The following is a 13,751-nucleotide window of genomic DNA, read 5'->3' as shown; positions in this document are numbered from 1 at the left end:
TCCTATGAGCTGAGTGTCACGCCATGTAGGTGCTCTACGTCTGTTAATCGTCGTCAGATGATGCATGCATAAAAGGGTACCGCAGTCTTATTGCGCTCCTGCAACCCCAGATCGCGTCTAAATCCAGATGTACGTAGATCATGCTCTAGTTATGCGAACCGTTTAGCCTCCGTCATGAAGTCTAGGTAAGAGTGAAAGGGCTTATGACGCTTTGGACCCTTGCGTGGTTCACGCCTCGGCCCAGGTCGTCCTCCGAAACTCTACCTCTCCAACCCACGCTTCACTCCCGACTCTCCCGTAAGTGCCCAGCATGTCGACGGCTCAAGAAGACGAGGCAGTCCCCGCTATACGATTCAAGCGCCGCAAGATCGCGCACCCGAAGCGCGTCTATACCGAAGACGATGCGCCTACTGTTTCCGCCTCGCATACGCCCGTTGCTGCGACTCCCAACGACGCGCCTGTCTCGCCGACCGAAGCCAACGATGAAGAAGAGTCGGTGCCGAACCTGAAAGAGATATTGCGCAACCGAAAGCGGCCCCGCGACCGACTGAAGGAAACTACGCGCAAAGCAGAGCCGCCGCGGACAGAGGTGGTGCAAATAGAAGCGCCCCGGCCAGACCAGTATACCAGCCGCTTCGTCGCGCAGACGGGACAAGTGGTAGACCGCGATGACAAGCAGATGTGAGTGGACTCTTCGCCAGATTACAGCAGGCTCGAATGGGGGCACCGTCAAGCATGGAGGCTAATGTGCCAGGTCGGAATACGTAGAAGCCCGCATGGCTGAAAAGAACTATCGCCAGTACGGCTGGCCCATACCAAACCACCTCCAGGCTTCCGTAGCCGCCATCGCACCAGATCTGCGACATACCTTCGCCACCAGTTTATCGACACAAGGCGCGACCAGTAGCACCGAGAGTCCCGCGGATAACGAACATAGCAACCGGTTGGCGGCAGGCCAGGGCAAGCTCCAGGAAGTAGACCTGGGCCCTGATGCTGCGGCGCGCACCGAACAAGCCTGGAAACGATGGGACAAGGGCGAGCCAGAGCCGCCGGCAAGCAAAGCGCGACGAGACAAGTACGGCTACGCGTGGCGCAAGCCCAAAGCCAACGGCAAGACGGAAGAAGACAAACGACGCGACCAGATGGTCGAAGCTGTACTGAAAGAAGCCAAACGTACGTTCCCTTCCCCTCTCTCCCTTTCCCCCTACCACAACCTCCATACTAACATCCCCACCAGTCGACTTCTTCGACTCCACAACCCCCGCAAACCCCCACGCCAACACCTCCACCAACACCGATGACGCCCTCGTCGAGCAGTTCCGCAACGAATACTTCGAATCCATGGAAGCGAAACAACAAGCGAGGAAACCACCTGCCCCTCCTGTCAAGGGTGCGCCGCCACCTATTACGGGACCCAAATTGGGTGGCAGCAAGAGCGCACGAGCTAAGATGCACAAGTTACAGCAGGAGGAGGCTGCGAGGAAGAAGAGGTAATGTTTGTTGTACATGGATTTTTTCGTGTTTTTGATGTGGTATCCGCTGCGAGGGTTTGTGGGTTGTTGTACAAGAGGATTTGATGCACAATCTTGTTGGATGGTTGTTTGGATTTTGGATTCTTCGTCTTGTTTGATCCTCACATTGAAAGAGGGATTGAGGTATTAACGCTGTGTTCATTTAGTGGCGCAAGGACGAACGATGGACGATTGCTTGAACGCTCAGAATGGATGGATACGCAGGTCAAGAAGACGACTTGGTATAGCGGTTAGTGAGAGCAGTGTCTGAGGTTATGGGTTCTTTCGGTATGACGATTGGGACTGGGGGCTCGAGTAACAGTGTATCGGTGCACGGGATGGGCTATTCTGCTTCAAATCCAATGATGGCATATCGATATCTTACATACAAACAAACAAACTATCCAAAACCTAGTCATAAATACTAGTTCAACGCCAAACAAATACCCCGGTTATACTATACCCATACCCAAAAAAACCTATACCCATATCCTCATAACACCCATCTCAAAGCTTCCTCGGAGCCGCAGCACCCGGTTTCTTCGCCGCCCCATTCGCAGCAGTCCCTTTCTTCGCCATCCCATTCCCCGCACCCCCTATCTTAGCAGGCGCCTTCTTCCCCTCCATCTTCTTCGCCGTCGACAAATCCCCCATCTTCCCCGCCAACTCCCCCGTCTTCTTCACAGCCGCCGCTTGCCCCTTGTTGTCCACCTTTTCAGGCACTTGCACAGCACCGCTAGGCGTCACCTTGATGGGCACACCGCCTGCCGTCATCAACGTAGTCCCCTTCTTCTCCTGCTGCGCTTTTTCGATGTCTTCTTTGCCGATCTTGATCTTGACGCCATTTGCCATGGTCAGCGTGCCTGTTTTCTTGGCTTGTTCAACTTCGGTTTGAGGGACTTTGATCATGACGCCTGAGGCTGTCATTACTTCTTTCATGGGACCTGTTGGTTGAGGAGTGGGTTTCTTGGTTGCGGTTGCTGCCGCGGGGTTCGCGCGGGCGTGTGCCGCGGTGCCTGGTTTAGGTGCAGTGGGTGTGGGTTTCTTCGCTGAGGATGTAGGGAGGTTTACCGCGCTTTGGGCTCGCCTTACTGCTGGTGTCGCAGCAGTGGGCGTTTGTAGCGTCTTGGTCATTGGTGGCGGCAATGCTGTGCTTGCTCTTCTCATCCCGTTGGGCATTACAGCGCCGCTTGCAATAGCTGTTTCTTTGACTAGTTTGGCGAGGTTTTCTTGCGTAAGCCGTTGTACTTCTGGTACTTCTTTTGGCCCTGCGGCTTGCGCTGCGCCCATTTGAGCGGCGCCTTCAATCATCTTTTCTAGTTGCTCGGGGCTTGGAAGGCCTTTGATATCGCCGTCTTGACCTAGCAGTGTTTTCATGTGCGTTTGGAAGAATTCTTTGGCGCCGGGAATGGGTAGGTCTTCGGGGGATGCACCGTAGGCTACGGTTAGGGCCATCATGACGGAGGTTATTGGAGCGAAGATCTTGACGAATTCGTTCCAGTTACCACTTTTGACTTCGGTTTCGATTTGGACGGCTGGGCGGGGGACGGTTCGGATGGTCTTGTTTCCGCCTCTGCTGCTCTCGCTCTTGGTGTCCATGTCCAGGTGGTTCTTCCAGAAATCTTCTGCGGGGAAGCGGTTGTGGCGACTGAAGTATTCTAGCATGTAGTCCTTCTCCCTCCAACGGTTTCTTAGCCAGACTTCAAAAGCGTGTGTGTTCTCATATGGGATGTCGTCGAGGTGGAATCGTCGCCAGTGCATGTTCACTGATTTCGGAGGCCTGCCTTCGAAGAAAGAAGAGCGCAGAGTGAAGATATCTTGACCGAATTGCCCTTCTGGCACACCTTCGTATGCGATGGTACAGTCGTACAGCCAATCTGTTGTTTCCCTCAATTCGTTGAGGCAGAACTTGAGACCAGTGCTGCGTGGAAGCAGTTGGTGCTTCATGTCCTGCAGCCCATTCTTCTTCGCCCATTGCTGGCTCTTTTCCCGTGTAGTCTTGGACAGATTCGTGCCCTCAGGAAAGATGATGAGCCACATAGGGTCTCCCTTCTTGTTCAATTTGCTGAGATGTTTCTTGAATGTGCGCTGGTCTTCCTCCCATTTTCTAGATAGAAAGATGAAGTTGTAGAACTGGGCGCCCCATCCGATGATAGGAATGTTCTTCAGCGACTCTTTCAGAATGATGTAGATGAAGCCGTGCATGTTGTTCGTATATGCGATCCACCATATATACAGCCAGTCAGTGTAAAGTTGATGGTTTGCCATGAGGACCATGCGATCGGCAAAGTTGCATTGCAACGATCCATCTTTGCGTTTGATAAGTTGGCCGACCATGCTGGAGTCGCCAGATACACGAACGACAGTGGGAGCCCACCATTGGGTTAGACAGGTGATCAGGATGGCGAAGCATTCTTTGGTATATGCCATATACCCATCGTAGAATTGCGGGTCAATCAACTTTAGCGGTGCGCCTAGGAATTGGGATGCGCTTATACTGTCAGGTATTAGTTAGGTGTATCTGGGGGTGGACATGGACGTGCTTACGCCAGAACGCCGGACAAGAACGTCGAGGCTAACGTGAAAGCCCGTTCTGCCTGTGTCAACTCGCCAAAGCGCGGTGGTCCAGCCGGATGCGCTTCCACATTGTCTTTCGAGATCCGCAATCCAGCACCGAGGTCATCTTTCTTCTTCCTCTTAACAGCAGCTGGTACCGGCGGCTTGGACGCTGATTGGCTCGCTGGGGCTGGCTTTGGAGCCGTCGCCTTCTTCACCGGGGGTTTGGCAGCCGGCGATTTGGTAACGACGGGCTTCTTCGTAGCAGTAGCAGGCGACATCTTCCACAGTTGGCACACGAGCGAACATCGAAGTCCAAAACGTCAAACACGACTATCAGCACCAGTGACGGGCTACCCGCGACGTCAGTGCAGGCTAACGGTTCCAGGTTCGAGATCAAGATGGACGCTCCACTTGCGCGTCGTCAACCCCTGTCAGCGTGCCGTGGCATGACGTTATGTGTGGCGGCGTACAACCAAGTCAAGCAAGCAAGATATTCGAGACACACCGTTACCCCTTCCTTAGTCTCTTGGTCTACTCAATAACACTATACTCGCTCCGCAGTAGATACCAATTCTCCAAAGCGTCTCAATCACATCCCTCTTCCAACAATACCACCATATTCGCACCACATCTACGGTACGTTCGACTTTGACAGCTGTCGACCCTGGCGCATACTTGAGTGGTGCACGCGAGCAGCCTTCAAACGTTCATTCAGGCTGAGACTGACACACATCACAGAACTTATCCCAACCCACACATCGCATCTCTCCAACATGCCCGCAGCCTCAGTCGCATCCGCGCCGGCCAAACGCACCACCAACAGGGCCACCGCTTCAAGGGCTCCTAAGAAGGCTACCCAGAGCGCAAAGAAGCCCCAGACAAATGGCGCAACCAACGGAGCTTCGCAACCTCAGATGTCACCATACACTATCATGGCTTCGAGGATCGCAAACCGCGTCGCCGAAATGGCAGAGAACATGACATTCGTCGAGCGCGAGAAGTGAGTCGTCCGAACTTCCTTGAATTTTCCCCTGGCATTCTTTTGGTTCTGGTTGCGACGGCGTGGAAAATCAGGGCCGCACTACACAACTGCCGACCGGAATCTGGACCCCTATCGCATAGTCACAGATCTAGACGTACATTTGCTGACAAGTTCTGGTAGGCCCCAACAGCAAGCGCAACAGCAGCAGCAGCAACAATCTGCCCCGTCAAACTCGGGAAAGAAGCCACCCAGGAAACTCGAGATGCGCATGCCCAACAACGGCGCCTCGCCGACCAACATCACCTTCAGCGCACCTTTCCTCGACAACACGCTCGCCAAGCTCCTTACGCTCCAGAACCGCATGCTGACAGTCAGCAACGACATCGCCGCTTGCGAAGACGTAGACGACAAGACCAAGCAGGAGCAATTCGCACAAAGCGCTGAGTTGAGCCGCATCATTGCTCTGATCTGCGCTGAGAAGGCCAGGCAGGGTGCCTAATATGTTACTTTTGTCAAAGCAACGAGTAGTTACGAGCGTTTCTTTTTCTTTTATCGGAGTTGAGGATATGTAATCAAAAGGGTTTGCCATAGTAGCGCGCTTTGTACGAATAATATGATTGACGATAAAGATAATAAATTGGCATACGAGCACCACCTCCTCACAGTGATACTCAGCCTCAACGCTGTACCGCCTAGCGTAATGGTGACATGCCACGGCAGAAAGCTACAACACAAGCTAAAAACCTGCGTCAAAAGATCGCCATCCAGGACTTTGGTTCAGGTCCACTTCGCTGTGCCACAATAACGTCATTTGACGCGGGGCGGCAGCGACCCCCCTGCATACGACGGGTAGCGAAACAGGTTCAAGCTGCGGTGGCGCCAAAGGCCATGCATCATCGGGAGAACATGATCTGGGGTCCAACAGTCTAGAATTATAGAGCTCTTCCGATACTACCATAGCTCCTCCGTCGAACCTAGCTCTCGACATCAATTGCAGTCGCGAGATCGCTATACGTACGGTTACAATGACGAGCTTCATCTCAAACATCATCTGGAACTCGGTAGAGGGCTTCGTAGATGCCGGAAAGAAGACGGCGGGTGAATATGGTGGAAATGCGTTGATTAAGGCTGGGGATATGATTGAGAACAGTGGAAGGAGTGTGGGAAATGGTCAGCTGCTCGTCCCGTAAATGCCCCTCGAGCACTCACTAACAAGCGCCCAGGTCTCGAGAAGAAAGCAACAAGCTACGGCACCGCAATCACCGGCCAAACCTACAAACCCACAGCCAAAGCTCTCCCTTCCACAGCACGGAAGCCCGTAGTCAAGCGTTCCAACTCGACCCCCGCGAGCAACAAGCCAACTACCAGTGGAGCGCCTCTAGGTGCGAAGAAGTATCCGGGTAGTAACCAAGTCAACGGTGCCGTGGGAGGAGCAAAGAAGACGGTCGGAGGAACAGTAGGAGGCCTGAACAAAACCGTCGGAGGAGTAACAGGCAACGCATCCAAAGCCACCGGCGGCGTCATCGGCCGCGCCAACAGCACCGTCGGCAGCGTAACAACCAACGCGACAAAAGCAACCGGAGGCCTCGTAGGCGGCGGCCAAAGAGCCATCGGCGGAGCCACAAAATCGATTCCCCCCTTCAAGGGCCCCGGCGCAATTCCCTCAGCCAACGGCCTTCCCAAACCCGCGTACCCGACGACCAAGAAGGCCGCAGTCAAGCCCGGCCAACCGAAGCCGTTCATACCGCCCACTGAGCAGAAGAAACCGGATCCTAAGAAAGCTTATCCGGGGACGAATACGTTGCCCGGAACGAGTCGGACGCCGGTGCAACAGCAGAGGTTGAAGCCGTTGCCGAAGGCGGCGCCGCAGATTGGTCAGGGGCAGACTATGTCGCATCTTGCTATTTAGGAAGGAGAGAAGCGGGGGGGTTTTGGCTTTGGATTGGGGGTGGTATGGCGTTGATGTGTGGAGGTTTGGGGTGTATGATTATGGTATGGTGTGTTGGAATTTTATTTGGATGGATGTAGGAATTGGGTTTTGTTGGCTGCTTCATCTAGTTCACTATGCTGATGGCCGTGTATTGTTCGAGCATACCTAGAAAATGCACGATTGATCTGGGAATTAGATATGTATGCCCGATGAGATGCTCTTAACGTTTTTTCTTCTTCTCCTGTGTTTTCAATGGTGTGCTGCAAACAGCATTGAGATTCTGCTTACTTGAGACAGCCCTTTAGCACGCAGAGCATTTGAAAACGATGCGAGCTCGGAAAAATTATCGAGACGAGAAAGCGCAGACGAGTTGGACGGCTAAAGAACCGCGTATGGGCTAGGAGTGGACATGTAGACTTTGGTATTGTGGTAAGTATTTGGTTTTCGTTGAAATGACATTCGATGTCCATGTTGAAAACAAGCATGAGAATGGGCTCTTAGTGCTGGTGATATTGGTTTGTATGGGATCGTGTTGCGAATTTCGTTCTTCTAAGCCATGGATGTAATACCCGACGGCTTGTATTCATCATCGCTTTCGCCATCACCTGATGGGATAGTTCAGACATCGTTTCTGTCGTTGGTATTGTGGGAATTGTGAGTGGCTCGTCATCTATTGGTCGCCGCGGTACCCAGGATGAACTAGCAGGCATAATATTGTTGATTGATCGTTGATGGCGTTGGTGATGCTGATGATTGATTGACACCCACGTAGGTAGATAGTAGGTACGTACATGTGGACGGGTACTTCGCGTACTTCGCGTACTTTGAATAACCGCAGCACCCCACTCGAGGTAAAAATCAAAGTCTATAAACACTTTTCGTACGAAGGTTAATAAAGATGACCGGGAAGCCTACCTCGTCTTGGGGCATTTTTATCTTTCTCTTACTGCCTTAATGTATCCTGCAAATCACCCGTTCAGTTCTCTCTTGTGCGAGGCGGCAGCATTATGACGTTATCATCCACCACAATGTTCAGCCTCAAAGACAAACACAAGGGTAAAGGTATCAATCTAAACTCTACTTCGTTGAGAATTTCGGCCGGTCTGCGGTGTGCGGGCCTAATTCCGTTCCGTCCACGATGTGCATCCCCCAATGTCGATCTCCCCGCCCCAGCCCCACCCCATCACACTTTATCCCCAACACAGCGCATCAGACCGCCTATCATGAAGCTTCGGGGTGGAGTCGTACCGATCTCGGCATTTGGTTAAGCTTCGGCATGAGTCTTGGAGTGCTTAATATGCTCGCTTCCCCTGCTGCGCTCCCGCGCATTGCCGTTCTTGCTTTACTACCCACGATTTTGAGACTGTGCGCAGACGAAGATGCGTTTCTTTACTTCGAAAGACCCGGAGAGCGTGGACCAGAATGAAGAGAAGAAGGTGGAGATGATGAAAGAAGGAGATGGAGACGCAGAAGCCGGGCCAGCTGCACGGGTGGAAGACGAGATTGACCCGGTGATCGAGAAGCGCGTGCGACGGAAGTTGGACACCCATATCGTTCCTTTGCTATCGGCACTGTATCTGCTGGCATTTCTCGATCGGTCAAATATTGGGTAGGGAAAACATCTCCACGATGGAGAGCGTGGCTAATGTGGCATCAGCAACGCGCGAATCGCCGGCATGGAAGAAGATCTCGACCTGAGTAGTTCGCAGTACCAGTGGCTACTTACCATATTTTACATCTCGTACATCGTCTTCGGATTCCTCGCGATCATGTGGAAAGTCGTACCACCGCATATTTGGGCCGCGGGCTGCGTCTTCGTCTGGGGCCTCGTTTCGACCGTACAAGCTGCGACAACTTCATGGGGAGGAATGATGGCACTGCGGTTCCTCATGGGAGCTGCAGAGATAGCATATGGGCCAGGCGTGCCATTTCTGCTTTCATTCTTCTACCTGAGGCATGAACTTGGGCTTAGGTGTGGGTTGTTCCTATCGGCTGCGCCGCTAGCCAACACGTTCGCAGGTGCTCTAGCGTATGGAATCACGAGCGGTAACCCCGGAATGGCGAAATGGCGTGTATTGTTCTTGGTAGAAGGCTTGCCTACAGTCGTTATGGCTGCAGTTGCGTTCTTTTTCCTACCAGACAGTCCAGAAAAAGCGAAGTTTCTGAATGAAGAGGAAAAGGCGGTTGCGAGAGCTCGTGGTGTGGCACAGGCTGGCGCTGGAACAAGAATTGGAGCCATCAACTGGAAAGAAATGTTGGAGGGACTAATGGATCTAAAAGGCTGGATACTCGGTGTAAGTCTGATAACGCGATGTCGTAGTACTTAACTGACCTACCTGAATAACAGCTCATGTACTTCTCCGGAAACGTTGCATTCTCGTCGCTACCGGTGTTCCTCCCGACAATCCTCAACGAAATGGGGTTCTCGAAGGTTAATGCGCAGGGCCTCACAGCACCGCCATTCTTCTTGTCCTTCCTCACAGTAATCGCCACATGCTACATCGCGGACCGGACGCAACAGCGAGGTATCATGATCGCTATCCTGACGGCCATTGGAGGGATTGGCTATGTCATCCTGGCAACCACGAAGAGCGTAGGAGCGAGGTATTTCGGAGTCTTTCTGGCTGCTGCGGGAATTTTCCCAGCTATTGGCAATGTACTGCCTTGGGTCACGAACAACCAAGGCAGCGATACTCGGAGAGGTACAGGAATAGTCATCCTGAACTTGATCGGTCAATGCGGGCCTCTGCTGGGGACCCGATTGTATCCCACATCAGAAGGGCCACTATACGTCAAAGGCCAGTCTGTATGTGCTGGGTTCATGTTTCTGTTCTGCTTGCTTTCCCTCCTGCTGAGGACAATTCTCGCGTGGGAGAACAAGAAGTTGGATCGCAAGTACGGGACATTGGCGCAGCAAAGGGAAACCGGTGGGAGCAAGAGGGAACTAGGCGAAAACTATGGCCCGAGATTTCGCTACGTCTTGTAGGTGTAGAGCTACCAATGACAAACCAAGCTGTTATCGCACTGCAGTGCCACTCGATATGCAGCTTGACGCGGGGTGTGCTGAGGCCAGAGAGATACCCAAGTATGGGATTGTTTGATCGGCTTGTCGAGAAGTGTCCCTTGCTCTTTCTAATCTATTGATGACTAGTGACGCACGGAATTACCATTAGAGGTCGGGGTAGTGTAAACAAGCGTAATAGCGCCAAATCAAGTGCTAGGGCGAAGCAATGGCGCATGCAGGATTGCCATGTTCCCGAATCGGCAATTGACCACGCGACAGCCGTTGCTCAGAACAGCCACCAACGTGTTCAAACCAGTCGTCGCACTGATATGCAGACTGCAGGGCATTATCGCGGAGATGGCGACAGAGATGGGGCTGCTGGCAGCAGTGTGCGCGAGATCCACCGGATGGTTCACACATGCGAACTGCAAAGCTGGAGAGGCTAGACCGCCCGGGCGGGCCCACACTTCCAGGGCACGGACACCGAGTAACGTCACTGGTAGATTCAGGACGAGATTCGCAGCAAATCCACACTCAGCACTTCCGACGCGCTTTTTCACCCACTCTCCTGCGTGTCTACTTATCAGTGGCCCATCATTGCTGCACACCCCCGTCACACAGCATTAACACTGCAATTGTTATCTTGATCCACGCGCTTTCCCGTAATGGCCTCAAATCCGTCTGGCCCTGCTGGCCCCGACGCCGGCACTGCTGCCACCTCCAGCGGCCCTTCGTATGCGGCAGCTGCAGCCGCTCCACCTAAGAAGAAGAAGACGCATCGCGGTGGTAAGAAGCGCAAAAACAGGAGGCAGAGTTTTGCAGCTGGAGCCGATCTCGCGCAAGGCGACTCCATGATGGAGGAGCGCCCGAGTCTGGCCAATGTCGCCAGCCATGGGCAGTCGCGAGGGAGCAACGGCTTCTACCGCACCCACAGCAACCTCAGCAACACAAGCCTCGAGAGCGAGGCTCTGCTGGACCACCGCGAGCAGCCCACCATCCGGACGCGTCGTCCCAGTGTGCCTGTAACGTCCATGTACCAGCCGAGGGCAAGTCAGCCCAGCGTCAGCACCCCCCAGCGGCTTCAAGCCGCAAACTCCTACGGCCGCTCACGCCTTTCGCATACTCCCGAGGAGAACTACAGTGATGGCGAAGACGATGCGGATGATAGAACGCCACTCATGGGTTCGTCTCAACGCGACATCAGGACATCCACCAGCTATGGCTCCAACAACGGCAAGCCTCGCCGAGGAAGCAAGAACTCCGCAAAGAGCTTCAAGCATATGCCAATACCAGAACACAGGCCGGACCTGTTCACTCAACACCACCACTCTACAACCAACCTCGACGACTACGACGTGAACAACCCCCCGTCCGTGCCTACGAGCCCAGCTTTCGAGGCTAGCAGCGGTTTAGACGATGTTATGCTTCCGACAGACTTGGATCACATGTCCGACCCAGGAAGGTCCAACAGTGCATCACGAGATGCACTCATCAACATCGATGAGGACGCCCATTCAGGCACTCCACCCACTCCGGGCGACTTCGCACGCCGCATGACCGGTTCTGCGCTTGAAGATGTCTGCTTCCCCCACGAGGACATGTCTGAGATGGGACACGAAGATTACATGAACGCCCCCACGACCGGTGAGCCTACCACTCGCCGAAGACGCCGCCGCTGGCCCGATCTCGACGTTCTACAAGCTTGGGCACACGAGGAGAAGGAACAACGGACAATTGAAGGTATGCGCATGCGCAAGGTTAGCGAACCGCTTATGGTTGAAGGACGCCTCCGTCCGAAACGACGCGTCTGGCATCGCGAGGACAGCGACGCTCCCTATCGGTTCACGTACTTCAACGAGACGTTCGACAACACCATTCACAGCCAGAGCATCAGCGAACTCTTGCAACCTGGGCAGAGCTTCAGGAATCTCTTCGTTCCTGATCCACCGATCCTGGACGACGACAGCGATTCATCCGACACAGAAGATGACATGCTGCATGCTGGTCCCAACGGCGGCTACTCCTCACGTACAACAACGCGTTCGACCTCGAAGGCCGAGGGCAAGTACTCCTCTGGAGAGCAGACGCGCTCAACAACCCCGCGTCCAACGGATGCAGGAAAACCCGATAAGCCCAATGGCGAAAAGCCGAAGCGGTTTGGCCCACGTCCTGCTTGGTGGTTGGATGTCATGTCCCCCACGGAGACTGAGATGAAGGTCATTTCTAAGACGTTTGGCATACATCCCTTGACATCGGAAGATATCCTCATGCAGGAGCAGCGCGAAAAGGTCGAGCTCTTCAAGCACTACTACTTCATCAACTACCGTACTTTTGAGCAAGATGAGAACAGCGAGGACTATCTGGAGCCCGTCAACCTGTATGTTGTTGTGTTCAGAGAAGGCGTAATAAGCTTCCACTTCTCTATGACACCACATCCTGCCAACGTCCGCCGGCGTATTCGCCAGCTCTCTGACTACCTTGTTCTCTCACCTGACTGGATCTCGTATGCCATCATTGACGATGTCACGGATGCGTACGCGCCCATGATCCAAAAGATTGAAGAAGAGGTTGATGATATCGACGAGGCTATTCTGCGACTTCATTCGAGCGAAGAAGAGCAGGAAGCAGAGAAGGAGAAGTCGTACAGCTACAACAACCCGCACTACAAAGAGCCTCCCGAGATCAAGTCGCAGCAAGAAACCGGCCGAGACATGCTGCGACGCGTGGGTGAATGCAGAAAGAAGGTTATGAGCCTCTACCGCTTGTTGGGTAACAAGGCCGATGTCATCAAGGGTTTCGCGAAGCGATGCAACGAGCAGTGGGATATTGCACCTCGCAATGAGATTGGCATGTATCTTGGAGACATCCAGGATCACATCGTCACTATGACAGGTAACCTGAGTCATTACGAGAAGTAAGTTGATCCCAGCAATACCACAGACCACGAACTAATCAGCTCTTCAGTCTCCTGTCTCGTGCTCATAGCAACTATCTTGCCCAGATCAACATCAGGATGAACGAACGTCAAGAGAAGACGTCTGATATTCTTGGCAAGCTTACTGTGCTCGGAACGATCGTCCTGCCAATGAACGTTGTGACCGGTATCTGGGGTATGAACTGGTGAGTCAAGACCTCAACCCTGATCGAACAATAAGCTAACCAAGCGCAGTCTTGTCCCTGGCCAAGACATCGAGAACCTCAACTGGTTCTGGTGCATTACTGGAGGCCTCATCACCTTCGGCCTTATGTGCTACTTCATTGCGAAGAGGGTGTACGGCATCGTTTGATCACGTTCAAGAGAAAAGCATAGACTGCCATTTGGTTGAGAGAACACATTGTATCGCGTGGCGTTGGTGGTCGGGTTTCGCTCGCGTTGAGTCGTCCCTGGTTTGAGTTGGACCAAGACAGTACACACGTTTGCTTTTGTACCACTACTACATATCGGAGTCAGGCTTGTCGTTCGACTAATTAATGACAGTTGTTTGATTTCCAACCGTCAGTGTGCTCTGCTGACCCGCTTTCGTATGTTATTTCCTCACAGTGATACCGATGTCCGCGCAGTCATCTGGCCCCCAGTGTCGCCCCTCTTTGAAACACAGACGGGAGGCCACGTACAGTGAGTGTTATCGCCCAGCCGTGTTTACCGGCAGCTATGCGTCTCCGGTGAGCGAGAGAGAAAAGTGGGTATCTACCGGGAGGTGGCTTCGTTTCATACAGTCACTCCATGTGGTGAGTCGCTGGGAAGCTGAGACATGTCCAATAGCG

The 13,751-nt window shown here is 53.3% G+C and overlaps 6 protein-coding genes across 6 annotated transcripts; 5 read left to right on the top strand and 1 right to left on the bottom strand.

Moving 5' to 3' along the window:
* Positions 1–310: 310 nt before the first annotated feature.
* J4E87_001444 (uncharacterized protein) lies at positions 311–1,494 on the top strand (the record flags this gene model as incomplete). The annotated part of the gene is made up of 3 exons (XM_049373088.1): positions 311–681; positions 755–1,173; positions 1,238–1,494. 3 exons carry the CDS (start codon positions 311–313, stop codon positions 1,492–1,494), a joined length of 1,047 nt encoding a protein of 348 aa, XP_049237746.1.
* Positions 1,495–2,018: 524 nt separating this feature from the next.
* J4E87_001443 (uncharacterized protein) lies at positions 2,019–4,348 on the bottom strand (the record flags this gene model as incomplete). The annotated part of the gene is made up of 2 exons (XM_049373087.1): positions 2,019–4,008; positions 4,059–4,348. The coding sequence occupies 2 exons, from the start codon at positions 4,346–4,348 to the stop codon at positions 2,019–2,021; spliced, it is 2,280 nt and encodes a 759-aa protein (XP_049237745.1).
* A 495-nt stretch (positions 4,349–4,843) lies between these two features.
* Positions 4,844–5,551, top strand: J4E87_001442 (uncharacterized protein; the record flags this gene model as incomplete). The annotated part of the gene is made up of 2 exons (XM_049373086.1): positions 4,844–5,070; positions 5,233–5,551. The coding sequence occupies 2 exons, from the start codon at positions 4,844–4,846 to the stop codon at positions 5,549–5,551; spliced, it is 546 nt and encodes a 181-aa protein (XP_049237744.1).
* A 526-nt stretch (positions 5,552–6,077) lies between these two features.
* J4E87_001441 (uncharacterized protein) lies at positions 6,078–6,961 on the top strand (the record flags this gene model as incomplete). The annotated part of the gene is made up of 2 exons (XM_049373085.1): positions 6,078–6,222; positions 6,276–6,961. The coding sequence occupies 2 exons, from the start codon at positions 6,078–6,080 to the stop codon at positions 6,959–6,961; spliced, it is 831 nt and encodes a 276-aa protein (XP_049237743.1).
* Positions 6,962–8,361: 1,400 nt separating this feature from the next.
* Positions 8,362–9,968, top strand: J4E87_001440 (uncharacterized protein; the record flags this gene model as incomplete). The annotated part of the gene is made up of 3 exons (XM_049373084.1): positions 8,362–8,591; positions 8,640–9,276; positions 9,330–9,968. The coding sequence occupies 3 exons, from the start codon at positions 8,362–8,364 to the stop codon at positions 9,966–9,968; spliced, it is 1,506 nt and encodes a 501-aa protein (XP_049237742.1).
* A 683-nt stretch (positions 9,969–10,651) lies between these two features.
* On the top strand, positions 10,652–13,273 carry J4E87_001439 (uncharacterized protein; the record flags this gene model as incomplete). Its single annotated transcript, XM_049373083.1, has 3 exons — positions 10,652–12,900; positions 12,951–13,106; positions 13,156–13,273. The coding sequence occupies 3 exons, from the start codon at positions 10,652–10,654 to the stop codon at positions 13,271–13,273; spliced, it is 2,523 nt and encodes an 840-aa protein (XP_049237741.1).
* Positions 13,274–13,751: the final 478 nt, after the last annotated feature.

This window comes from Alternaria ethzedia, assembly GCF_023757985.1.
Source record: "Alternaria ethzedia strain BMP 0044 chromosome Unknown scaffold_2, whole genome shotgun sequence".
Lineage (NCBI taxonomy): Eukaryota > Fungi > Ascomycota > Dothideomycetes > Pleosporales > Pleosporaceae > Alternaria > Alternaria ethzedia.
Note: the sequence above shows the minus strand (reverse complement) of the source record. Positions and strands in the feature narration are given on the sequence as shown.